The sequence below is a fragment of the Mustela putorius genome, unplaced genomic scaffold (genome assembly GCF_011764305.1).
Source record: "Mustela putorius furo isolate JIRA1106 unplaced genomic scaffold, ASM1176430v1.1 tig00000196_pilon_pilon_pilon, whole genome shotgun sequence".
Lineage (NCBI taxonomy): Eukaryota > Metazoa > Chordata > Mammalia > Carnivora > Mustelidae > Mustela > Mustela putorius.
This window is the reverse complement of record NW_025421310.1, coordinates 13,848,821-13,873,686: the sequence shown is the minus strand read 5'-3', so window position 1 is coordinate 13,873,686 and position 24,866 is coordinate 13,848,821. Positions and strand designations below refer to the sequence as shown.

Sequence of the window (24,866 nt, the reverse complement as noted above, 5' to 3'; positions counted from 1 at the left end):
CCTGCCCACAGTTTAGCTGAATGACCAGTTCATCAGGGAAATGTCTGCCAGGCTCTGTACTGGGTAGAGGGACCCGGAGGGACCCAAGAAGTGTGTTGGAACCTAAGGAGACACACAGGGCAGGAAGAAGTTGTCTAAGGGTCCCCCCCCCCCGGGGGGCTGTGGGTGCAGACAGAGAGGGGTGGTGGCCAGCAGAGGTTGAGGGGGGTAGCTGGGTGCCTCAGAGGGGGCAGGAGTCTGGGGAGTAGGGAGAGGGCAGCAAATGAGGGGTGCAGCTTTCTGGGCTGGGGCCAGACGGGCTGTCTTCACAGGACTCTGTAGAGGTATGGGGAGCCCGCACCCACCGGTGGGGTTTTAAGCAAGGAGATTCTTTCTCCCAGGGTGTCTGGCCCATGTCTCCCTCTCTGTTGGTTCTGGTAGCCCAGGCCTGCCCCTGCCCACGCGTTGGGTGGCCTCAGCCCCGCTCCCCAGGGAGAGGGCCATTCTGTGCACCCCACTGGGTGGAGGATGAACCCAGACTTGTTGAGGCTGGCAGGGCTGCCGGGGCCACCCTCCCCCACCAGGGGTGCAGGGCAGGAGGCAGAGCACCAGGGCTTAGGCGGACCTGACGGCAAGGGGCCTGCAAGGGATGGGAATAAGGGGTGGGGAGCCACACGGGGGGCTCTGCCCCCCCAACGCCTGCAGGACCTGTGAGAGTGGCTTCACAGATGCCCCTCCCCCGCGCCACTCAGGGTGACCCCCTCCACCTTCACTTCACATCTGGTTCCACACGCAGAACCTTTATTGGGCACCTGCCATGCCGAGCAAGGGGCCCAATGTAGGGATCCCTTCACACTGGCCCCAACTTGGGCCACCTTGTTCCCAGGACACCCCGACCTCTCTGTGATACCCACCTGGGGAGCACATGTGATGCCCTAGAGCGGTTGGCCCCCAGCACCATCCCCCCTCCCACTTGTCCATCGCCCGTAGAGCCTGGGGTCCCCAGCGTGAGCCCTCTGGCCACCCCCCAAAGGTGGGGCTCTGAGGTCCCCGGGCCAGCGGGGGCTGTGAGGCTCTGCAGGGTGGCCTGTGGATGGGGGCGCTCCTCAGGTTTTCTGGATCACCACCTGGAACTTACCTGGAAGAGAAGGGTGGGCTTCAGTTTGAGGCTGGGATGTGGGGGGCGAGGCAGAGAGCATGGCGCCAGCAGACTGGGTGGCCTCGGGCTGGGCCTCGGGGTGGTCCAAGGGGTTGCTGCTCCCCGCCAACCTGGCCGGCACCCCATCACCGTGGGTGATGAGGAGCAGGAAGGTCAAGTACGCAGGCTGCTGGGGAGGGGCCCGGCTTCCGGGGCACGTGATGCTCAGGTCCCCTGCCCTGAGTTGGCCACGGGGACCAGCAGAAGAACACACACCTCAGGGCGGGGATGTGTGTGGGGGGGGGGAAGAGCAGAGGGCAGGATGGTCCGAGGGAGGTGTGAAGCTTCAGCTAGTCCGATGGAGGCCCCTGGGGGTCAGGAGGACCCCCTGCCAGGCCGGCTGTAATCCACGGACCCTGGCCTGTCCTTTGGGGACCCCCAGCGAGCATCAAGCAGGCTGACTTCTGTCATGTCCACACAGAATAACGTTCACAACCACTAGACCAGCTTTCGTCCTTGAGGCTCTCTGCTCCAGGGCTGCTACACCTAAGGAAGTAGGCTGGGGGGCGCAGAGGGGGCATCGCAGGGCCAGGGGTGCAGATGGGCTGGCTTAAGCTCTCAGCAGCCTGGCCCCGCCTCCCAGAGCCGGGGGAGCAGGGAAAGTTCCAGAGCCCCACTTCACAGGAAGGACAGGGAGGGCCCCTCCCCCACGACTCACAGGTGGGCAGGGATGCCACGGAGGCGGTGACCAGGCTCTTGATGCCCAGGGTGCTGAGGGCGCCTCGCAGAAGGCCGCAGGTGAAGGCCAGGAACTGGGGACGGGGTTGGGGGGCGGCACATCACCCAGGGAAGCGGGGAGGCCAAAACCCAGGCCCGGGGCTCCACGGTGGGGGCAGCTCCTCCCTGGGGTCCTGGGCCATGGGCCAGCCCCTCCACCTGAGGAGAGGCCCACCTTCGCGGGGGAGGAGTGCTGAGGAAATAGGGGGAGGTCAAGTCCAAGTGCCTTCCCTACCTTGGGTGCTTCCTCCAGATACTGCAGGCCCGAGGCCATCCGGATGAGGAGAGGGAAGCTGTTATCCTGTAGGACGTAGGTCCCCTGGGGACAGAGAAGAACCCAGTGGGGGCTGGGGGGTGCCCGTGCATTTGTACTGGGGAACAGAAGGTCAGGGCCCAGAGCTCCTCACCCTGTGGGGCTGCGGTCTGGAAGGACCTGGGCCTCCGAACCCATCATCGTGGGCCCCATCCTTCCAAGCTCCAGAAGGGCCCAGGGGCTTCCTGAGCTGGGCCAGGGATCCCCCCATGGGGTGTGTGGGTCTTGCCCTCTAGCAGCCTGAATTCCAGGGGAGACAGCGGACCAGGACCTTCCTCCCAGGGCTGGGGCTGCGGGGAGAATCTGCAGGCCGGGCCTGGCACAGCATGGGCACCTAGTGGGGACTGGGACCAGCTTGAGACTTGCTGTCGTGCCTGGAGAGATGCTGCTAACCATGGGGAGCCTACTTGCTGCCCCTCCCGGGAAGTTTGTGGACATTCTGGAAATCGCTGTGACCACCCCCACCCCCCACACTGCAGCCTCCTGGGTTCTCTCAGAGGACTGGGCAGAGGTCCCGAGAGGGGTGGTGCTGCCAATCAGGAAACCTGGCTCTTGCCAATGGGCTCAGGGCAGCCTGCCACTCCCACTCCCCCCGCCCCCCGCTCCCCGCCAGTGATGGCCAGCCTGCTGCACCCTCCCTCTGGGTGCTCTCCTCCTCTCGGTGTCAGGCTCCACCTGCAGCTGGCAGTCTGGAAGCTGGGCCGGGGCGCGCGCAGCACACCTGGTGATTGGTACGGAGGCTGTCCATCTGCTTTTGGAACACGGCCACCCACAGGTCTTTGCACAGGAACTTGAGGATGTCCAGCTCCTCCCTGAAGGCCAGCGTCTCCTGGGGCAGCCTGGAGGGCAGGGACAGCCGCTTGGGCCCGGCCGATGCTGTGGGGCCAGGAGGGGCCGGGATGGGGAGCCCACGGTGAGGAAGAGGGAGGAAGCCCAGCTGGGGTCCCCTCTGGAGCAATGCCACCCTCCCCACCCAGGCCCAGGAAGGGACTCGACCTCAGCTCCTGCCTGCCTCTGGCCAAGGATAGCAGGCGCTGGCTCTCACCTCTCTCCCAGGGCCTGGCCCACACGGAAGCCCATGCCCTCCAGGACACACAGGCTCATCTTCTGTCCCTAAAAGGTCAGGGAAGAGAGGCTCAGGGGCCCGTGGCCACCTCCACCTGGGAGCCACCCAGGATAGCAGCTGCAGAGGGTCCTTTAAGACCAGTGTGCCCACCCCTGCCCACTCGGGGCTGAGGAGAGCCAGGAGGGGGCGCCTTCCAGGACAGGTCCAGGCCTTTGGATGCCTTCAGTTCTTCAACATGGCCCCGCAGATGCCATTAGCTCTAGAGACCAGTGCCCCCTTGCCTCAGGAAAAATGGGGGTATTCCCAGTCACAGCTTCAGCATGCTTGTCACTGAGAACACCAGCCACTTATCAGAGCATCTCTAGTGCGGGTCCTCACAGCACCCTGGCTGGGGCTCTAGGTGACCCACCGAAGGGCCTGTATGACTGCAGCAAGGGAGCCACAGGGCGGGGGCACACACCCCCCCCCCCCCCCCCCGGGCCTGGCCAGCAGGAAGCTCTCAAAATTGATTGTGATTGTCATGCCTGAACACTTCAGCCAGGAACCCTGGGAGGGCCCCACAGGGGCTCAGGCCAGGAGATGCACCCTCGGTGCTCAGGGAAGGCAGGCCAGGGGCCCACAGGAGGAGGGGACAGCAGGCAGGCTGTAGGTGGTGTCTGGGCACCCGTGAGGGCTGATGGCAAGCCCCAAGGAGGGTAGTCGCGTGTGTGTTTCCTGTGGGTGTCCTGAAGAGGACGGAGCGGGGAGGCATCAGATCTACCAGGACAGCATAGGCAGGGAGGCGTCGTGCTCCTCGAAGAAACTCTAGCAGAGCCTGGGAGGGGGCAGCAGTCCCCAGGCCTGAGCCCTTCTGGGTCAGACAGGCCATTAGCACAGCCATCCCAGTGGTGGACAGGATCTGTCCAGCTAGATCCAGCTCTGAGACGCTGTCCTGGCCTCCTCAGCAGGCCTCGAGGGCCTTCCGGGACCCAGCTGCCCCTCTGCTGCCGTCTGCCCTGCCCCCAGGGACAGCCTCCCTTAGTCCAAGAGCTCACTCACAGGGCCCTGTCCCCACACCCGGAGGCCGCCCTTCTCCCCTCCTCTGGCCCAGGTTAGGTCCCCTGTCCCCATCCTGGGCCGTCTATGGAGGGGGACCCCAGCTCTGTGGGCACCCAAGCTGGCCATCCACCAGCTTGGATGGCCACCACCAGTGGTGGCCTCAGCACGCGGGGCCCACTCAGCAGCCCAGCAAAGTGACAAGTGCGGATTCGAGCACGTACCAGGCACCAGCTGCTTTGTACAAACCTCTGGTTTTATCTGAACCACACTGTAAGGGAGGTCATAGTTCACACCTGGAAACCTGGGCTTGGAGGAGCTCGGTGACAGGCACCTGAGGCCACATCGCACCTTTTAAACCCAGGCAGGGCTAGCTCCCAAACCTAGATGGCCAGGGACTGGGGGTGGCCAGGACGACACCCCTGACTGGAGGCCAGGGCTGTGGCCCACCTCGGGAGGAAGTGCTGGGAGTACGGAGGCCCAAGCAGAGGTTGCCTGTGTCCTCGAGCAAGGTGGCCCTCTTCTCGGCCAGGCTTCCCGGCTGCTAGGCCCTTGCCCGCCATTCCATGCTCCACCTGTGGGGACCGGACCTGGTGAGGACACAGCTTCCTGCTGGCTGTCACCAGGCAGCCCTCTGGTCCCTTGCTGGCACGCCTCTGGCGTGAGGCAGACATGGGCCCTGTGACCCCACCTCCTCCCTGGGACAGAGAGGACAGTGTTAGCTGTGCTGCCTCCCTCCCAGTGTCCTCGTGAGCAAAAAATGTGGGCCAAGTGCTCCCAAGGGCTCAGCAAATGTTTCTGTCCCTGTCACTCACCACCTCTGTATCTGTAAATCTTGGTGACCAGCCTGGGGCGGAAGGAAAGCCCCAGGAAGGAGGGGCTCTGTCCCGTGGGCTGACTTATTCAGCACCCAGAATCCTGCCTGCCACGCCCTCAGCTAACCTTCTCTGCCAGTTGGCAGGGTGGCCGCACTCCCGTGTCCCCTCCCTTCTAGAGGTGAGCGCCTCAAAGAGGCAGGGCCAGCCTCCTCTCTGACCAAGCACATCTGCGTCTTTGAGGCCTGCCTGGCACGTGGAGACTCTCATTCATTTCACAGACATTTCCTGGTGGCCCCTAGGGGCTGGCCACTGTGCCTGAGGTTGGGGGGTGTGTGTGACAGGTGCCCAGGTGACGGGAACAGGGCAGTGCAGAGTGGGGCAGAGCCAGCTCCCCCAGGAGGGGGTCCCTGGGGGTCCCTGGGGTGCCTCTCAGAGGAGGGGGCTGGGAAGGGGAGGGAACTCCCAGCAGAGGCTGTGTACCAAGGCAAGGAGGCAGGGAGAGGGATGGGGGTGTGGCTCTGGCCTTGAGGGTGGGAGACAGCATTGACAGGTGGGGATGGGGGCGGGTGGGGGGGTTGCAGACCAGGCTGGGGGCGGGGGCACTGTGGTAGAGGGCACACCATTCTGCCCCAGCCTCGTCGGAACTAATGGTGTTAGTGGCTTCAGCCCAGGTGGGGACATCGCCAGGAGAAAAGCCCCAGTCTGAGTGCTCCTGGAGTGGGGGGGCGGGCAAAGCGGGAAGGGGGTGGGGTGGCACCGCAAGCCCGGGTCGCAGCCAGGACAGCAGCCCTCAGCAGACAGCCCGGGACTCAGCAGCGTCCTCAGCTGGGCCAGGGAGCTCCAGGGGTGGGGGGTGGTCTGGAAAGGTTTCCCTTTGGTGAACTTCAGACTGCCTGGGTTCAAGGGCCGGCTCCGCTTCTTACTGACCTTGGGCAAGTTATCTCATGGCCCCGGGCCTCAGTTTCCCCATGTGTGAAATGGGCCTGACGGCAGGCCCTACCTTACAACGGTGTCGTGACCCACACTGGGCAACAGTTGTGGCAACTCCAGACTCCGGCCACGTGAGAGGCCAGGGCAGTAGGTGCTGAACTGGAAAGATCCAGGCAATGCGGACGAACAGAAGAAAAGGGAGGGGCAGAGGATGAGCAGGTGACAGGGGAAAGGGTGGAGGTGGAAGGGAGGGGAAGCCCCAAGGCTTTATCCCCGCCTGCCTCCACCAGTCCCTACGAAAGCTCTTCAGGGATTAGAGGCTTATCGTTCTCACGGAAGCCTGGGCCCAACTCTCCTCCTCCCTGCACAGCCCAGAGCAGGAGCCAGAGCCAGAGCCAGAGCCAGAGCCAGAATGGTTCTGGACTCCCACCACCGTCCCTCCCAACATCAAATGAGTTTGCACAACAGCCCACTGAAAGGAAACGAGATGCAGGAAGAGAGGGAAGCCCCTTCCAGAAGGCCCTCCTAGCACCCCCCCAGCTGGGAGGAATGGGCAGCCACAGGGGCAGCCCGGGGAAATGGGATGTACCGTAGTGAAAATAACAAAGGGAGTGGACAGACGGACACATCTGTAAGGGGGATGAAGCCTCCCAGGCTGTCACACTGGCACAGAAGTTCTAAGTCCCATGGAAGGGCCCCAGGCCGTCTGATGCTCATCCCAGGGCCAAGAAGACACGTTGGAATGGTGTGGAAGAAGGATCGCAGAGACAGTAAGAGAAGAGGCTACTCCCTGTAGGGAGGCCCAAGCCCTGAGGAGGAGGAGGAAGAGGACGACAATGATGACTATGACGACGACAACAGGGAAACAAGCAAACCGAGCCCTGGACTCGCAAAGAGCATCCAGGACTGGGGGTGGGGGAGGGGCATGCCAGGCTCCTTCCGGTCTCTTCCACTGCCCTGGCCCTCAGTGATCTGTGCAGGCCCAGCTGTGGGGCTCCTGCCTTAAGAGGAGCATGGGGAGAGGGGACGTCCCCACATGGCCCAGGAAGCGAGGAGAGTGAACGCATAAGAATGAGGATGCTGGGCGCCTGGGTGGCTCAGTGGGTTAAGCCGCTGCCTTCGGCTCAGGTCATGATCTCAGGGTCCTGGGATCGAGTCCCACATCGGGCTCTCTGCTCAGCAGGGAGCCTGCTTCCTCCTCTCTCTCTCTCTGCCTGCCTCTCTGCCTACTTGTGATCTCTCTCTGTCAAATAAATAAAATCTTAAAAAAAAAAAAAAAAGAATGAGGATGCTGCCCACCCTATGGGCCTGGACTCACCTCCTGCATCCACCCAGGTGGTCCCAGACCCCCCCAGGTCCTACCTTCTCCTTCTCAACACTCCCAAAGCACCCCCAGACTTGATTCCTTCCACCCCAGGCTGAGTGCCTGCCTGGGCCCCAGGCCCCTGCCGCAGCCTGCCTGCCGCATGTCCCTTCAGGCTCATTCGTGTGGCCTGGGAGGCCATTCTGGAAAGTAGGTCTGCACCCCGCGCCCCTCAGCTTAAACCTTCCAGGGCTCCTCTAGGGGCAGAGCCTGAGCTCCCAGGGCTAGCTCCCTGGCCTCAAGTGCATGGCGCCCTCTCCAGGGCTCTGTCCTGGGGATCCACTCTGCCAGAAACTGGGACGGGGGTTCCTCAGTCTCTTGATGAGGCCGAGGGCTGCACCTGACAGCTGCCCAGGCTGGCATAGGCACCAGCTGGGCTTGGGTCAGGGAAGGTCCAGCCCCAGCAGGGTTGCTCCCGGGCTGCCTGCCAGAGCTCCGGGTCGTAGCTGACTGACACTCTCGGCTCTAAAGAGGAATGAACTCCTCCGCTTTCCTTATCTTTAAAGCTGCTGAGGTGGAGAAACCACTGCCGGCTCCTCCCTGGTTTTCCTGCTAAGATAACAGAGTCCCTTTGACCTCCTGACTCCTCTGGCTAGTCTTGCCCTCCACCTGTAACTGTCCAGAAAAATCCTTTCAGCAGCCACAGATGACCACCAGGCAGGACATGGAAATCTCCAAGACTCCTGGGCATGTGTGCTCTGGGGACAGAGGAACGAGCCACCATCCCTGCTCTCAAGGAACTTGGCAGCAGGTGGTGGGGGTGGGGGTAGACTGGAAGCTACAGGCAAGCTTCAAAGCCCAAAGCCTGCATCCTGATGTTCCCCTCAGATTTTTACCCTTGCCCCACCCCCCGAAGGGAAGGCCCCCCTCTGTAAAATGGGATGGGAGCGTCTACCTTGCAAGTCCGTTCTGAGGACTAAATCCAACAGAATCTGGTGCTGGGGACACCAGAAGTACCCAACAGGAGGCCTGCATTCAGTTCAAACAGGAGACCTGTTGGACCAAAGAGAAGGAACAGAAAGAGGAAGAGAGAGGAGGGGCCAGGAGTGGAAGAAACAGGGCTGAGCAAACAATAGTTCTCTCTCTCTCTTTTTAAAGGTTTTATTTATTTATTTGACAGAGATCACAAAAAAAGACAGAGAGGCAGGCAGAGAGAAGAGGAAGAAGCAGGCTCCCCGCTGAGCAGAGAGCCCAGGACCCTGGGATCATGACCTGAGCTGAAGGCAGATACTCAACCGACTGAGCCACCTGGGTGTCCTAAGCAGCAGTGCTCCTGATATGGTCCTGAAAATGGGGGTCCCAGGTGGCAGGCACCTGGGGGGAGCTGCTGCAGACCTCGCCCCTGGCTGCATTCCGGAAGCACTGGGGAGCTCTGGGGCAGGACCCCAGCACGGGAATCCCAGGGGCAGCTGGATCCTGGGCCCATTCGTATGCTTTGAAAGCCCATGGTGAGCACAGCTGAGTAACGTGGCACTTCCCACACTTGCTTGACCACAGAAACCCATTAAAATGCTCCTGGAGAATGCCAGGGAAGGGGCCCAAGTTTACAGCACAGGCTTTGCATTCCTGACTCTGCCACTTGAGAGCCAGCACTCCTGTCCATCAAAGCCTCAGTTTCTCAAGCTTTGAAGCCTACAAAGCGGGGAGGATTGTGCTGACCTCTGTGGGTCAGGAGGAAGATCAAATGAAAATTGGGAGTGGGAAGCCCAGGAGCGTGCGCAGGAAACATTCATTTGTGGTAGGCACTCTTATGGTCACAAACCCCAGTTCCCACCCCAAGCCTTCCACCGCAGGGAGCTGCGTCCACGTCAACAAACCCACGCCGAGGACCTACTGTGTGCACAGGACCTACTGTGTGATGATCAATGCAGACCTTCGCCGAGCCTACACGGTGCCTGGTGTGGATGGTGGGGGAAGGACGGATGTGAATCGAAGGCTCATGTTGACCCATAGTTTAGATACATATGTGGGTGTGATAGGGCTGCCAAGGACAAATGGGAAGGGGCTGTAAGAACGTCCCAAGGACACCTGATTTGAGCTGGGGCCTCTGGGAAGGCTTCCCTAAGGAAGCCTTTGAGCCAAGGTCCAAAAGATTAATCCATGTGAACGCAGTGAAGATACAGCAGGTGAAATGAGCTGAGTGAGGAGGGAGGAGGCCGGTACAGGGGCAAAGAGGGGCCTGGACTCCAGGGTAGGGGTAGGGAGAAGTGGCACACACATTCTAAGAGAATGGGCAGGGCCCGCTTGGGGGCTGCTGGTGAGGGAGAAAAGGCTGATGTCGGGGATACTGGAGTTTCTGGCTTGAAAACCAGGCTGGATGGGGTACCTCAACACTGCAAACCAGCACCCCCCCAACACACAGGCCAATGGGCACTCCCTATCCCATGCTCTATCTTTCTCATGGCATTTCCTCAACATACTAGATTTTATTCATTTATCTTAGTGCCATCCCCTCCTGCCGGCAACTCCAGGAGGGCCAGGAGTTTTGTAGGTTTCACTGAGGAATTCCCAGAGCCTACCCCAGGGCCCAACATTTGGTAGGTTAGCGATGAAGTGTGCGGAAGGAATGAAAGAACTGGAAACTGTTGAGAACCAACACCCTCCTTGGGGCTCCTACACCAGAAAACGTAAGCGAGGTAAAATGTCCTGCATTTGGATGACGATGATCATGCTAAGAATAATGACGAAAATAAAACTGATCGCGGCGATCACTTCTCAAGCACCTTACTCTCTCCCCCACCCTTTCTTTTTGGTAACAGATTTGGTAACAGGAGCTCCCAGGTTCGGGGGGGGGGGGTGGATTAGGTGCTTGACGTCACCCCAAGGGCTTTAAAGTTTGAGTCATTTTATTCCACAGAAGAACCAGCTTCCACAATGCCAAGCACGCTACTACCTCTGGGCTTTGCACCTGCTGTTCCTTTCCTTCTGGAATGTGCTCCACTCACCCCCACCCTGCCTTAACCACGGGGCTAACTTCCTACTGTCTGTTCCTTGGAAGGCTTTTCCTCCGCCATCCCTATTCTTTTCATGACTCTATTTAAGTTTGTTTTTGTTTTTAGATTTTATTTATTTACTTGAAAGAGAGTGAGCCAGAGAGCACAAGCACCCACGGGAGCAGCAGAGGGGGAAGTAGGCTGCCCGCTGAGCAGGGAGCCCAATGTGGGCATTGACTCCAGGACCCTGGTACCATGACCTGAGTCAAAGGCAGAGGGGTGATGGACTCAACCACCCAGGCGCTCTTCTATGGAAGTTTTCTCTATGGAACTTCTCACTAGGTAGTGACGTATTTTTGTTGGACTCCCTAGAAGTTTCGCAAGGACAGGGAAACAGTGCCTGGAATACAATAGGCGCCTAATAAGTGTTTGTTCGAAGAGTACATGCCCCTCTCTGAGGCTGAGGTGCTGTTATAATGCCCCTTTAATAATGAGGAAACTGAGGCACGCAGGGGATTGAGTCACTGGCTCCCACACCTAGTTAGGGGAGCCGGCGGGATTCAACCCAGCAGTAAGTCTTTGGTACACGTCCAGCAGTAGTAATTATCATAATTACCGCCTGCTGACTCTGTGCTAGGCCTTGAGGTACGCTTTAGCCGCAGCGGCCTCTCTCACTTCACGTAGGAGCGAGCCAGCGCCCAGCGAGGCAGGGGCGGGGGCGGGGCTCCACCCGGGCCGTTGACCCGCCCTCGGCGCTCCCCAGGGCCTCGATCCGCCCTTTCCGCCGCAGCCCGCGTCTCCTCCCCACCCCCCCGGGGCCCGGCGCTCACCCCAGGGCCAGGGTCGGAGTGGTGCGCCCACAGCTCCGCCACCATCTCGGTATGCAGAAACTCGAAGAGTGCCGCGTCCGCCATGCGCCGGCCTCGCGCCCAACGACGGTCCAGCGCTTCGCGCTCTCATTGGCCTAGCTGGACAAGCCCCGCCTCCTGCACCAGGTGCGAGCCCGCCCACCCCCGCCTCCATTGGGGTTTCAAGGTAGCCCCGCCTACCGGGCTCACATGGTGCGCGCGTGAACCCGGGAGGCTTAGAGGGAGGGCCTCTTTTCATCGGCCTCACGTGACAGCATCTCCGCCCTTCTCCTTCGTCTCCCGTCTATTTCCAGGTCGCCGAGCGTTTCGATTGGCCGAATCGCTGGTTACCTGAAACAAACCTCGCTTTTCAAAATTTCTATTCGTCCACTCGCCGAGCAGCAGAATCCGGAAGCACCCGCCCAGATGCTTTCCTATTGGTTCTACCTATACTCACGTGACTCTCCCCCCCCAACCTCACAGCTGGTTTTGGGGGCTTGCTTTCTTGGTAGGTAGCGGAGCGGCTCATGTGTTTGGCCGCCGTGCCCGTTCCTCCTTCGGTAGAGACAACGCGCTTCGGCTACGCTGCGGATCCTGCAGGCTTGGAGCTTCGGTAACCAGGTACGGTGTTCGGTGATACCGCGCCCCCGCGCCCCGGCTCGTGCACCCTCCCCGGGGTCCAGCGGGGCTGTCACCCTTTCTGTGACCCTGGCGCTGGTCCCTGCGCATCTGGGGAGCCCGTGTGCCTCCGGATCTGGCCCGGGCTCGGAGGACGGTGTGGAGGGTGTGGCCTCTGCTAGGAGGCAGAATCGGAAAGAGGTGGGGTTGGGCTTCTGGGAGCTCCGGCCTCGGAGCCTGCGTCTGTCTGGTCCTCAGTTTCCCCGTCCGTGCACAGAAAGGGTGGGGCGGGTCCATTATGTCTGGCAGCAGGGATGAGGAGCCCTTTCGCAGAAGAGGAAACTGGGGCCCAGGCAGGGAACGCAGATGGCCCCAAAGCGCTAGGCCAGTCGGTGAAGGGGTTGGGAATCCGGAACCTGTGCCTTTTAACCACCGCCAGACGCCTCTCATGCGGTCCCTTCGCCCCTCTTCTCCTTAGTTCGGCGCCATGGCGTCCCAGGGTCGTCGGCGGAGACCGCCGCGGAGGCCCGAGACGGTGGTGCCGGGGGAGGCGGCCGAGACCGACTCGGAGCTCTCTGCGTCCTCGTCGGAGGAGGAGCTGTACCTGGGTCCCTCGGGCCCGACGCGCGGCCGCCCCACGGGGCTGCGGGTGGCCGGGGAAGCCGCGGAAACCGACTCGGACCCGGAGCCGGAGCCGACCGCCGCGCCGGGGGACCTGCCTGCGCTGGTGGTGCAGCGGGATACGGCCGGGGAGGCCTGGGGCGCGGAGGAGACCCCGGCGCCGGCCCCTACGCGCTCGCTGCTGCAGCTCCGGCTGGCCGAGAGCCAGGCGCGGCTGGATCACGACGTGGCAGCCGCGGTGAGCGGCGTGTACCGTCGCGCGGGCCGCGACGTGGCCGCCCTGGCCAGTAGGCTCGCGGCCGCCCAGGCGACAGGGTTGGCGGCGGCCCACAGCGTGCGCCTGGCGCGGGGAGACCTCTGCGCGCTGGCCGAGCGTCTGGACATTGTGGCCGGCTGCCGCCTGCTGCCCGACATCCGCGGCGTGCCGGGGACCGAATCTGAGCAAGACCCCGGACCGAGGGCCTAGCGGGAAGCCACTACCCGCCTGACACTGCGTCCTGGGGGTAGTAGTCCTTAAGGCCTCTGGGACCCTGTGTAGCTCTCCTGCGCATCTTGCTGTCACCCTCCGGGCGAGCCTCGCCCCCCTGGATATCACCGCGTGGTGGGGGGTACGGGATGGGAGTGGTAATATTGTGCAGTTCTACCCTGTCTTTAGCATCTGGTTCCAACCCCCGGCCCCTGGCCCTGTCTACTCCCTGGTTCCAAGCCTGTCCCTGAGGCTTGGCTCCAGCCCCTGGTAACCAGTAGTTCTTGATCTTTCTGTCGTGGGGTCTCACCTCTCTGTGCTCTGCCTTTCTTGACTTTGGGTTCTGCTCAGGGGCCGGTTCTTGCTTCCTGCAGGAGCCCCAGAATCTGGTGCATCCTCCTTAACTCCCTTGGCTCTGCCTCTGGACCTAGCCGCACCTCTGAAATTTTGGACCCCCCTACCTCCCCCACCAGCTGGGCCTTGGCCCACGTTCCATCTTCTGGTCCTGGTCCTGCTTTCTCCTCGCTTGCAGGCCCTGGGCTTAGTTCCTCTCCTGGGCCCCATCCCCTTTCTTGAGTCCAGTTGTAGTTTTAGGATCAGTTTTGTGTCTTTTGCCTTCCCCCTTCTGCTTATACTACGTACCGGATGCTGAGCTTTACAGACACCCACCCATGGTTTCCTTCATCAGGTGGAAGGTGAGGCCCCCTCCTGACCCAAGGGAGTCCTCCCAATTTTCCAGGCCCAAGAGAGCACCTTCAGCAGCCCCACTAGACCAAGTTGTTATGTCGTCCCCACCCTTCTAGCCAAGGTGGCATTTTTGTGTCCAAGTTCTAGGTGCAACATGGGTCTCCTCTTGGCTCTCCAGGCTGGCAGTGGCGCTCTTCAGGCGCTCAGGGCCTGAGGGAGCTTCTCGGTGCTTTCTGACCCCGATTGGCAGATAAGGACCACACACACACACAGTGTCTGTTCCCAAGGTTGGCGCTGGAGGCTACAGGGACTTGGATTTCTGGCTCAGCTCAGGGTCTGGGGTTAGCAGACTCTCTGCGCTGTCTTCTGTCCCCAGCCCTGGCCCCCAAGTCCCATTCACATTTATCTGCCTCCCACACTTTGTAATCCCAACCCGAAGCTGAGATCTGAGCTCCTCCCCCGACCACTGATAGAGAAGGAAAGAAGGGTGCTCTAGGCCGTCTCATTAAAACTCAAAACACTTACTGCTATGGAGAATTTGTCTTGTCTCCCCACCCAAGCGGGGTAGGTTTGTTGAAGATTTCTCTGAGAATGGGGGCCCTGGGAGATCTCTCATACCGGGCCTATTAAAGGTGAGGCTTGAGCCAGGAAATCGGGACCCCCTAGGTTTTTTTGCCCAGGTTCTGCATTTACTCACATTCTGTTAACTCAGCACACAGTTACCAAGCACTTACTGTGCGCCTTGTCCCACGCTGGGCACTGGAGGGGGGCCCAGCAGCCAACCCAGGCCCTCACAGAGCTTACAGCCTGCTGGGGGAGACAGGCATTAATAAAATAGTCTCCTAAATAAATGGGTAGTTTTCATAATTGCAGTGTACATTGAGCTGTGATTTTTCTGGCACCGTGTTGGGTGTCCTGAAGACATACAGGAGTTCTGTGAGGGCAGAGCCTAGACCTCTCTGACCTTGTCTGGGCAGATGGGGGGAGGACATGTGGCTTTGCCAAGGAAGTGATGCGTGAGTGTGAGCTGAGCCGTGATGCTGTAAACAGGTGAAACTAGATTGAGTGGAGAAGAGTTTCCAGGGAGGGGGAAGGGGTGACAGCATGTGCAAAGCCCCTGAGTCAGAAGGGAGCATAACCTATTTAACAGAAGAAGGTGGCTGTGTTCTGTTGGAGAGAGCCGTAGGGCCAGGGTGGCAAGCAGATGGGGTGAGTGGTATTCCCAGCAGAGGCCAGATGAGGCTGGGCTTTTTTTTTTTTTTTTTTTTTTTGACAGAGAGATCACAAGTAGGCAGAGAGAGAGAGGAAGGGAAGCAGGCTCCCTGCTGAGCAGAGAACCCAATGCAGGGCTCCATCTCAGGACCCTAGGATCATGACCTGAACCAAAGGCCAGAGGCTTTCACCCCCTGAGCCACCCAGGCACCTCTAGGCTGGGCTTTTAAACCAGGTGAGGACTCAGCTTCTATTAAACAACCAGCAAGCAGAGAATGGTGCCACCGAGTATGTGTTTCATGAAGGAGATTGTTGGGCTGTGCTTCTGTAGGGTGCCTGCTTTGGGGAAAATACCCAGAAATGCTGGTTTAGAAATGAACTGGGATGCCTGGGTGGTTCAGTCAGTTAAGCATCTGCCTTTGGCTCAGGCCATGATCCCAGGGTCCTGGGATGGAGTCCAATAGAGGGCTCCCTGTTCAGCGGGGAGCCTGCATCTCCCTCTCCCTCTGCCCCTCCACTCGTGCTGACTCACTCACAAATAAATACAATCTCTAAAAATTAAATAAATATCCTTTAAATGTGCAGTGGAGCTCAGAAGAGAGCATGGGAAGTCTCCTCAGCCCAAATTGCAGGAAGAGCTTCAGACTGGGGGCCCTGACAATATTTGTCCGTAGCAGAGACCCAGGGCCTTGGAATTTCACGGCTGCCAGGCCCTGGGCCAGGCTGTTTGGAGGGAAGCAGAGACCCCTGCGTAAAACTCAGTCCCTCAGAGATCCACCTCCCATGAGAGCCTGTGGTGAAAAAAAGGCTGATTGATACCATAAAGACACACCCAGAAAGTTGGCCCATCTCTGCTTGGGCTCCGGGTGGAGGGAATGTTTCCTCGGGGACTTCACCACCAACCGCTTGACCAGGCTTTAGATTTACCGCTGTGGAACAGGACAGGGAACCCCCAGCATAGAAACCAACTGAAGGTGAGCTCTGGCTGAAGCTGGGGGGCCCATCCCTAAGTGGCCTCGTGGTGAGTTAGAGCAGGTTCAGGTCACCCAGATTTGAGGGCACGATCGAAAACTGCAAAGCACACCTGAAGATTACGTGATGAGCTAGTCTGGGCAGCTGCTTCCCTTCCCCAGATCCCCACCTTGGAGAATCTGGAAGAAAGCAAGTGTTCTGTTTGTGTGCTAAGTGTGCAGACAGCCAGCAAATGGGGGATAAGATGAGCCTAAGGTCAGAGGTTTATCTATGGGATCCATTTGGAACGCCTCAAAGGGCAGCACGGACCCTGCGGGGTTACCCGTGTATGCTGCTCTCCCCTGGGAATTTGGTGCAACTCTACAAAAGGTGAACCAGGAAATGATGTGGTCAGAAATGTGGCTGCGACAGCAGAACAGCTCCTCTGCAGCTCCTTTGCTGTTTGTCATTGGCACACAGGTCCTGGGATCTGCCACCGGTCAGTGCAAGCCAGAAGGTCAAAAGAAACGGGGCCACAGGGGCCAAGGCATAATCCGACCGATAATTGCTCAGCACCCTTTGGCATCCGTTTGGTTCAGATCTCACGGCATTTGCCTGACTGTGAGTTTAGCCGCCTTATCGACTCTGTCCTTCCCTGGAGATACAGTGTTCAGGGTCCTCAGTCCAGGCTTCCCAGGGCACAGTAGAAGTTTTATCAGGGAGGGGACTAGCCTGCAAGAGGGTGGCATTACTATTCTCACTGGCAACGGGAGTCCCAGCAGAGGGTAAGAATCTGTGGGATTGGGGCGCCTGGGTGGCTCAGTGGGTTAAGCCTCTGCCTTTGGCTCAGGTCATGATCTCAGGGTCCTGGTTTTGAGCCCCGCATCAGGCTCTCTGCTCAGCGGGGAGCCTGCTTCCCCCCTCTCTCTATGCCTGCCTCTCTGCCTACTTGTGATCTCTGTCTGTCAAATAAATAAATAAAATCTTTAAAAAAAAAAAAAAGTATCTGTGGGATTGGGGTGCCTGGGTGGCTCAGTCAGTTAAGAGTCTGCCTTCAGCTCAGGTCATGGTCCTGGGGTCCTGGGATTGAGTCCCACGTCGGGCTCCCAGCTCAGTGGGAACCCTCTGCCTCTCCCCTTCTGTGCTCACTCACTCTCAAATAAATAAAATCTTAAAAAAAAAAAAAAAAAAAAAAAAAAGCATCCATGGGATTTCTACATGTGCCAGCAGCATGGAGGACTCTGAAAGCACAACCGTAGTTGGTGTGGATGTGGCCGTTTTCTCTGTTTCCACTGTGTGAGCTTCAGGGAGAACTCTGGGCTTGGTGCCGGAGGGTCAGAGAGGAGCTCTCCGCTTCCAGTCCTCAGTGCGGGGTGACTGTGCCGGGCCAGCTCTGCTGTCCTGCCAGTTTCGTCTGCAGGAGCCCTCACGAAATAGAAGCACGTCTGGGGGGTCTGCGCAGGGCTAAGAGGTCCCATGGTGGCCCGGAGACCCTTGGTACCGTTGGCAAGTGTGGACGGAACAGGGACCCCCAGCCGGGAGGGATAGGAGAGAGCTGGGTGTCAGGGTCACAGCCTGGGAAGATGATGGTGAGGGCGTGCGTCACCCGTGGTCTGCCAGCCGAGTGGAGGGTGTTGTGTCCTGTGAACTTGGAAGAAGGCAGGTGCTGCCTCGGGAGCATAGAGGCGACAGGGGCTCTACGGGGGGGGGGGGGGGAGTCCCCGCTTTGTCAGGGTTGCCGCCGGCAGGCCCGGACTGTGCCTGATGCCACGAGGTCTAACTGACACGAGGCGTGGGCTCAGGACACACCCGGGAGAAGCTTGTCCAAGAGCACCCACCGCCCTTCCACCATCCTCCCAGTAGCCTAGGTGAAAAGGTTTGCCACAGTCAGGGAGGCTGAGAGCTGGGGCTGTGAACGAGGCTCATTTTCAAGTTTCAAAGGCGGTCCCTGCCACCAAGGGCGGGGAAATGGGCTGTGGGTAGCATCTGGGAGGAGGGCACATAAAGGTTGGCCCAAGCTGCCCCTGGAGAGCTACAAAGCAGCTGTTTCGGTTTGGGAAGAAGAATGGGCAGAATTTGGGGGTGAGTTTGTGAGCACTCTGAGACATCTCGGGGCTGAAGCAGGTGACCGCAGTTTGTGCTCACCAAAGGTCAGGTCTGGAGGCGTGATGGCCTCATTCAGCTAGTGCATCGAGGAGGACAAGGGGGTCTAAAGTCGACCTGCCTGGTCTTGATTGCAGGGTATGAGGTCATCAGTACATGGAACAAAGGGGGGCACCGGGGGCTCAGTCGGTGGAGCATCCAGTTCTTGATTTCTGCTCGGGTTATGATCTCAGGGTGGTGGGATGGAGCCCCTCAGCAGGAGCTCAGCACCGAGCCTGCTTGTGCCTTTCCCTCTGCTTCTCCCCCGCCCCCTCTCTCCCTCTCTATCTCTAAAATACATAAAATACTCTAAAATACATAAAATACTTATCTAGGGGCACCTGGGTGGCACAGTGGGTCAAGCCTCTGCCTTTGGCTCGGGTCATGATTTTGGGGTCCTGGGATCGAGCCCCACATTGGGCTCCCTGCTCAGTGGGGAGCCTGCTTCCTCCCCAACCCCCTGCTTACTTGTGATCTCTGTCAAATAAATAAATAAAAATCTTTTAAAAATATGTATCTATATTGAACAAGGGAGGTGAAGGCTGGAGTAAAGGCTACAGAGTCTAAGGCAGCTTTAAAGAATTGGGAAAATAGAGAGGAATGCTCACAGCACCCCCGAGGGATGCAAGGCCATGTTCCGGCATCTCCCCCTAACGTGGATGCAAAGAGAAATCTCAAGCTGGGAGGCAGCGGGCTGGGAAGAGAGCTGCTCCGGCAAGGATCCGAGTGATGGCAAGGATCTGGGTGACGATGGTGGCTGGGGTCTGGGCCACAGGGTCCCCAGAACATCGCCCATTCCTGGCTCTTTGGTCTTATACAAACTGGTAGATTTGATTCTCTCCTGGATCAAATATTCCTTCCTTTTTCATAGGCAAGATTGGGGTACCACAGGGCGAAGAAGTAAAGATCAGGACATCCTGTTCTAATAGTCTTGTGGATTCAGTTCCTTATTGTGTACTTGTGGTTGGGGAGAGGGAGAGGGGGAAGGAGCAGGGAGACGGTCCCCCCTGAGAAAGCTTCATTTCTTCCCCAGGCAAGGGTTCTGCACTTAGCAGTCCTCCAGCTGTTTGTATATGACACCTGTAGACTAGCCTGACCTTTTCACCACCACCACCCCCCAAGAATTTATTTTATTATTTATTTAATTTTATATTTCCCCCCAAGATTTTATTTTTAAGTAATCCCTACCCCCCAAGTGGGGCTCGAACACAACTCCCAGATCAAGAGTCAAATGCTCTACCTATTGAGCCAGCCCCCCCACCCCCCCAAGCTGGGACCTATTTTAAGGCTGAGTCCTCTTCAGAGGAATTTACCTGGGCCTCTATCAGGGAGAGTATGGGGAGAGTAGGAGGTTGAAGGCTCCTCGCGAGGGCAGGACCTATAACCGTATTTATTACAATATATGGTGCCATTGCATTTATGGAACACTGCTCTACCAGAACGATGATTTGCAGGGTGAGGAGTCTGAAAGACCACCAAGGCCTGGTGGGGTGTAAGGAGGGCCCGAGCATCTCAGGGGGCCCGAGGGAGGCAATGCAACAGGTTGTCCTGAGACTTCGCCGGCATGGGCGAAATTCGAGGTGGAGGCTGGACATGAGTGTCCCCGGACAGCAGTAGACGCACCCGTCAAGAAACCCAGCTCCCATCTAACTTAAGTAGCAGGGGCTGGGGTGGGACTGTGCTTGGCCCACAGAAGGGGGGGCATGGACCCTCTGAGCTCGCTGGGGTCCCTGAACATCGTTAGTTAAGCTTCCTTTTGTTTCTAGTTCAGGGTGTTGTTTGCCCAGTACCTTGGCCTTGGCCAAGAAGAAGAGAGGGAGGGAGCATGAGCAGGAGGGAGGGGCAGAAAGAGAGGGAGAAGCAGATGTCCCGCTGAGCAGGACTCTGGGATCCTGACCTGAACCACCCAGGTGCCCCTTGACCTTGGCTTCTTGCCATATCCGCAGTGGCCTTGACCCAAGTAGGTGAGGCTCTGCAGTTGGCAGGAGAAACCGGTGAACTTTGAGTCGCTCCTGGGGCCAACTTCTGTTTTTCTGAGGACGCAACCTGCCAGGCCAGCACCGCTGACTTTTAATTCCTTTTTCTTCATGCTCTCCTGCAAGCTGTTTTCAAAGAATCAAGAAGCAGCGTCTGTAACAGCATGGAGAGATGGTAGAGATGGTCCGGCCTGGCCCGCCACGCTAGTTTGGATTTGCTTCCTTATAACAGGGGCGAGATTTCCAGCTAAAACCGAAACAAGACAATGCCTGTGTTGGGGGGTTTCTAAGTGTAACGCAGTGTTTCTGAGAAGCCTGTATAGCATGTCTGCAAAGGCTGGGGGTGCTGGCCTTCTGGGGGCCCACAACTGAACCCCCGGCCAGGTTCACCTTTGTAGGGGAAAGGCCTCTAGAATCAGTCCTTGGGCCTTGCCCCAAGGGCGCCCACCTGTGTCACTTCCTGCTCATCTGGAGGAGGTCTGAGAGGGGTTCTGGGCCTCTGTTTCCCCAGGGTGGGGAGTTTTCTGCAGGAGGTCTTGGCCTATAACCACAGACTAATCATGGGTTTTTTACACCCCGTAAGGAAGTGCCCCCAGAAGGACACCCCGTAAAAGCCAGTCAAGCTCCCGAAGAGCGGGTTACAAATGACCACGAATCTCTCCCAAGTTTCCAGGTTAGGTGGCGTCTTCTGACAGTGGGAGGAAAGGGGCTTTCGTACTTTAAAAGGTCTGCTGCTGTCCCGGGCTGGAAGCTATGCTCAATGATGCCTTCAGGAAGGGCATCGCATGGGAAGGCCTAAAGCTGATGGTTTTCGATTATGGAGCCCTGGGGAGTAGGAGAAGTCAGCAGCGGCAGCAAGAACCATGTTCCCGGAGCCTCTTCCAAACTAGCTTCCTCTCCACCGGCGCTTTCGGGAATAACCTGCGTCCCCTGGGCCCAGACATCAGGCCAGATGCTTTCAGAAATACTTTCAGGAAAAGGAAAATTCATGCTGGCTTCTGGGTGCTTGAGGGATTTTCTGGGTAAGTCAGAGGAGTTTTAGGGATTAAAAGAATTTGCTGGGGGCGCCTGGGTGGCTCAGTCCTTAGGCGTCTGCCTTCGGCTCGGGTCATGATCCCGGGGTCCTGGGCTCGAGCCCCGCATTGCGCTCCTTGCCCGGCGGGAAGCCTGCCTCCTCCTCTCCCACTCTCCCGCCTTGTGTCCCCTCTCTCGCTATGTCTCTGTCAAATGAATAAATGAATAAAATTAAAAAAAAAAAAAAAAGAATTTGCTAAAGAGGCGAGGCCAGATTTGGAAGAGGCAGGTGCGAGAGTGAACCCAGGGGACAGGGTGTTGGGGGTGAAGGGGCCCACGAAGAATGGAGGAGGGGATCTACCATGCACGTGGCTCATGATTTTTGTTCTAGATCTGGTTTAGATTTCTGGTACTTCATCTTGTGAAAGGAGCCCCGGAGGCCGGCCCCGCGCTCCGCGGGCTCCTCCTTTCAGTTCAGTCCTAGGGACTTTTCAAAAACAAGATCCCCCCAGGAAACTTGGGGGTGTAATCGCCTCTACTAAATGTTCCGTGAATCAGGCAGCATTCGGTCCAGCAAGCAGAGGGCAGCTCCACGGAGCTGGAGGACAGGACAGGTTTATAAAGGCAGAGAGCGGGCGCAAGCTAAGGAGGAGGAGGAGGAAGCAGGGGAGGAAGAGGAAGGAAGGGAGGAAGGCTTCAGCGACGGCCTGGCTCACTCCAGGTCATCTTCCTAAGGGGACCGGGGTCTCCAGGGATCGCCTCCATTCCCTCTTGGGGCTGGTTAAGGCTACGTTTCTGAGGGGGTTCAAACTGCGGTTAGGTTAAGTATTAAATCTTGATTTCCTGCTGTCGGGGGCATCAAGCGGCTCCAGGATGGGCCCGCGGTTTTCTTTTTAAAGGTACTGATAAGGCATTTGCTGAGGATGAACGCTCGCCAAAATCTTTTCCCAACATGCAGGTTTTTCCAAATCAAAGGCTCCCTCTGTGGCCATTGACAAGTAGGCTCGTCAGAGGTACAGCAGGTCCAATAACGACTCAACCCAGTAAGGTCTTCCTTGGAAAGACCCAGAATTAACTTTCCTGAGTCAGAATGAATGTTCAGCAGGAAAACAAGAGGCATCCCCAGGACAGGTGCAGAAGACGTAGTTGCCAAGATCGAAAAGGCCACCCTGGAAGATGGCCAGGGGAGCAGAGTGTCACTGCCACAGGGGATTAAAAGAAAAAAAAAAAGGCGTTTATTCATGTCTTCGGTCTCCTGCAAAAATGAGTTACCTGTAGTCAGCTGGGACAATGGGCAGGTGATGCTGAGATGGGACTTACCCAGCACCGACAGGGCAACGAGAGTAGAGACGACACAGCCCCTTGGGGACTGGGACCCCTTACTAAGACAAAGTCCCCTGAGGCCTGGCATTGTCTGAAATCCTGCATGTTACTTGGCATCTCGGATCCCTAGCCTGCTGGCTAGGTACTCAACACGAGCAGACAACCTGCGCCATCGGAAACCAGACAGAGCATTCCCAGGGGTTAGAGTCTGGCTCATCTCCTCCAGTTTGGTTTTTTGACTGGCGACCCGCAGCAGGCTGGCGAGAACCACGGACTTGCCAGGCTGTGAAGCCGGCTTGAGCATCAAGGCGGCAGGACCCGTGCCTTTGTCCTGCCCTGGGATGCTCCCTGTGGGTAACGGCACCAGCGACAGACACAGAGGAGCATAGTGGCCATATCTGGAAGGGAAGGGATTGGATATAAGCAGGAGCACCCCAACAAAAATCACAAGGGCTGCTCCCCCTGCTCCAAAAAGCTGGTTCACACACGTGTGTTCTCAGCTCCTGGCAGTTTCGGAAGGGAAGAAATCGGCAGAGCTTTGGATGACGTGCCTTGTGGAGAGCCAGGAGACCAAGAAGAATCCTCACCCTGTCTGCCTCGCCAGGCCCTGGGGACTCTGCAATGCAGCCTCTGGATTGAGCGGAAGGTTCCAGCCAGCCAGTGACACCCCCTCCCCCTTGCCAGAAACCACAGGAAAGAGAAGTCCTCTCCTATGTTCAGTGGCTGGGTCTGCAAATAAGCTGACAATGGGCAGATTCACAGGAGAAAAGGTGTACGAGTTTAGTATTTTTATTTTTTTAAAGATTTCTGTATTCGAGAGAGAGAATATTCCAGCAGAATCCCCACTGAGTATGCAACCTGATGCAGGGCTCGATCTCATGACCCATGAGATCATAACCTGAGCCAAAACTGAGAGTCTAATGCTTAATGGACTGAGTCATTCAGGCACTCCCAGATTTATTAATTTCTAATTTCACATACATGGGAGTATCAAAAAAAAAGTCTGTTTTTTAACAGTGGTCAATTGTTTAAAAAAAAAAAAAAGTTCAGTTATTTCAGCAGGGGTGTCAAGAGCATTCCATAGGGAAAGGATGGTCTTTTTGGCAAATGGGGCTGAAAACGCTGGGTATTCACATGTCCCCCTAAAAAAGGGAAGGTTGGTCCCTCACCTTCTACGATGTCCAAAAGTTAAAACTAGTCCAAGACCTAAGGGAAGAGCTAAAACCACACAATTGTTAGATCAATCATTGTGAAGATGAGAGAACAATCATAGCTTCAAAAAAACTATTAGGAGGGACGCCTGGGTGGCTCAGTCAGTTAAGGTGCTGCCTTTGGTTCAGGTCACGATCCCAGGGTCCTGGGATCGAGTCCTGCGTCAGGCTTCTTCCTCCTCGGGGAGCCTCCTTTTCTCTCTGCCTCTGCCTGCCACTCTGCCTGCTTGTGTGCGCTGTCTCTCTCTGACAAATAAATAAATAAAATCTTAAAAAAAAAACTTTTAGAAAACACAGGGGGAGACCATCATGACATTGGATTTTGCAAGGATTTCACAGATAGGACACCAAAAGTGCAGGCAATAAATAGATACATTGGCCTTTATCAAAATTAGACACTTTTGTTCATCAAAGGACCCTCTCAGCAGAGTGAAAAGGTAACCCACAGAACGGAAGAAAGTATTCACAAATCTTATATATGGTAGGGGATTAGTATCCAGAATATATAAAGAACTTCTACAACCCAACAATAACAAAAAATCAACTCAAATATAGCCAAAAGACTTGAATGGACATTTCTCCAAAGAAGATGTACAAATGGCCAATAAGTCCATGAAAAGATGTGCATCAGGGAAACGCAAATCCAAGCACAGTGGGAGGGGCGCCTGGCTGGCTCAGTCAGTGGTGCACAAAACTCTTGATCTTGAGGTCTTGAGTTCGAGCCCTGAGGTTGGTAGAGAGATTACTTAAAAATAAAATCTTTAAAAAAAAAAAAAGCACAACAGGACACCACTTCACACCCTCCAGGATGATTATTAAGAAAAACAAAACCAGAAAATGACAAATGTTGGCAAAGATGTGGAGAAATTGCACCCCTCAAGCATTGTGGTGGGAATGTAAAACGGCACAGCCACTGTGGAGAAGAGTGTGGGGGTTCCTCAGTTAAATATAAAAGGACCATATGGTCCAGGAACTCCATGGTGAGGTCTTTGCCTCAGAACAGTTGGAACCAGGGGCTCAAACGGATGCTTGCCCACAAATGTTCATAGTAGCTTTGAATACGGTGGCCAGAAAGGGGAAAACAACCCAATGTCCAGCAACAGATGAATGAAAAAATAAAATGGGGTCTAGCCTTACAAGGAAATTGTATCCAGCCTTAAAAGGGAGTGGAGTTCTGGAATATTCCACAACAAATGAACAAATGAAAACTACACTAAGCGAATAAGCCAGACATTAAAGGACAGATAACGTATGATTTCTCTCACATGAGACATCTAGAATTGGCAAAGTCATTGAGACAGAAAGCCGAAGAAGGGTTATCAGGGGCTGGGGGAAGGAAGAATGGAGAATAACTGTTTAATAGGCCCAGAGGTTCTGTTTGGGACGATGGAATATTTCTGGAACCGAATAGTGGTGATGACACAACGCTAAATATTAATGTAGCA

General features: G+C 57.1%; 2 protein-coding genes across 2 annotated transcripts; one reads left to right on the top strand and one right to left on the bottom strand.

Moving 5' to 3' along the window:
* Window positions 1-763: 763 nt before the first annotated feature.
* Window positions 764-11,337, bottom strand: TRAPPC6A (trafficking protein particle complex subunit 6A). The gene is made up of 6 exons (XM_004767616.3): window positions 11,183-11,337; window positions 3,253-3,320; window positions 2,929-3,046; window positions 2,130-2,213; window positions 1,836-1,929; window positions 764-1,117 (listed from the first exon to the last, which is right to left on the bottom strand). Exons 1-6 carry the CDS (start codon window positions 11,264-11,266, stop codon window positions 1,086-1,088), a joined length of 480 nt encoding a protein of 159 aa, XP_004767673.1. The 5' UTR covers window positions 11,267-11,337; the 3' UTR covers window positions 764-1,085.
* Window positions 11,338-11,488: 151 nt separating this feature from the next.
* BLOC1S3 (biogenesis of lysosomal organelles complex 1 subunit 3) lies at window positions 11,489-14,459 on the top strand. Its single transcript, XM_004767617.3, has 2 exons — window positions 11,489-11,821; window positions 12,297-14,459. Exon 2 carries the CDS (start codon window positions 12,306-12,308, stop codon window positions 12,903-12,905), a length of 600 nt encoding a protein of 199 aa, XP_004767674.1. The 5' UTR covers window positions 11,489-11,821; window positions 12,297-12,305; the 3' UTR covers window positions 12,906-14,459.
* Window positions 14,460-24,866: the final 10,407 nt, after the last annotated feature.

Excerpts from the sequence above, each read along its gene's own strand:
- TRAPPC6A (XM_004767616.3), bottom strand. The coding sequence starts at position 11,266 with ATGGCGGACGCGGCACTCTTCGAGTTTCTGCATACCGAGATGGTGGCG. Across the intron at positions 1,930-2,129 it reads ATCTGGAGGAAGCACCCAAG|TTCCTGGCCTTCACCTGCGG; the intron begins GTAGGGAAGGCA and ends CCCCGTCCCCAG. Across the intron at positions 1,118-1,835 it reads CGTGGCATCCCTGCCCACCT|GTAAGTTCCAGGTGGTGATC; the intron begins GTGAGTCGTGGG and ends CTTCTCTTCCAG.
- BLOC1S3 (XM_004767617.3), top strand. The coding sequence starts at position 12,306 with ATGGCGTCCCAGGGTCGTCGGCGGAGACCGCCGCGGAGGCCCGAGACG.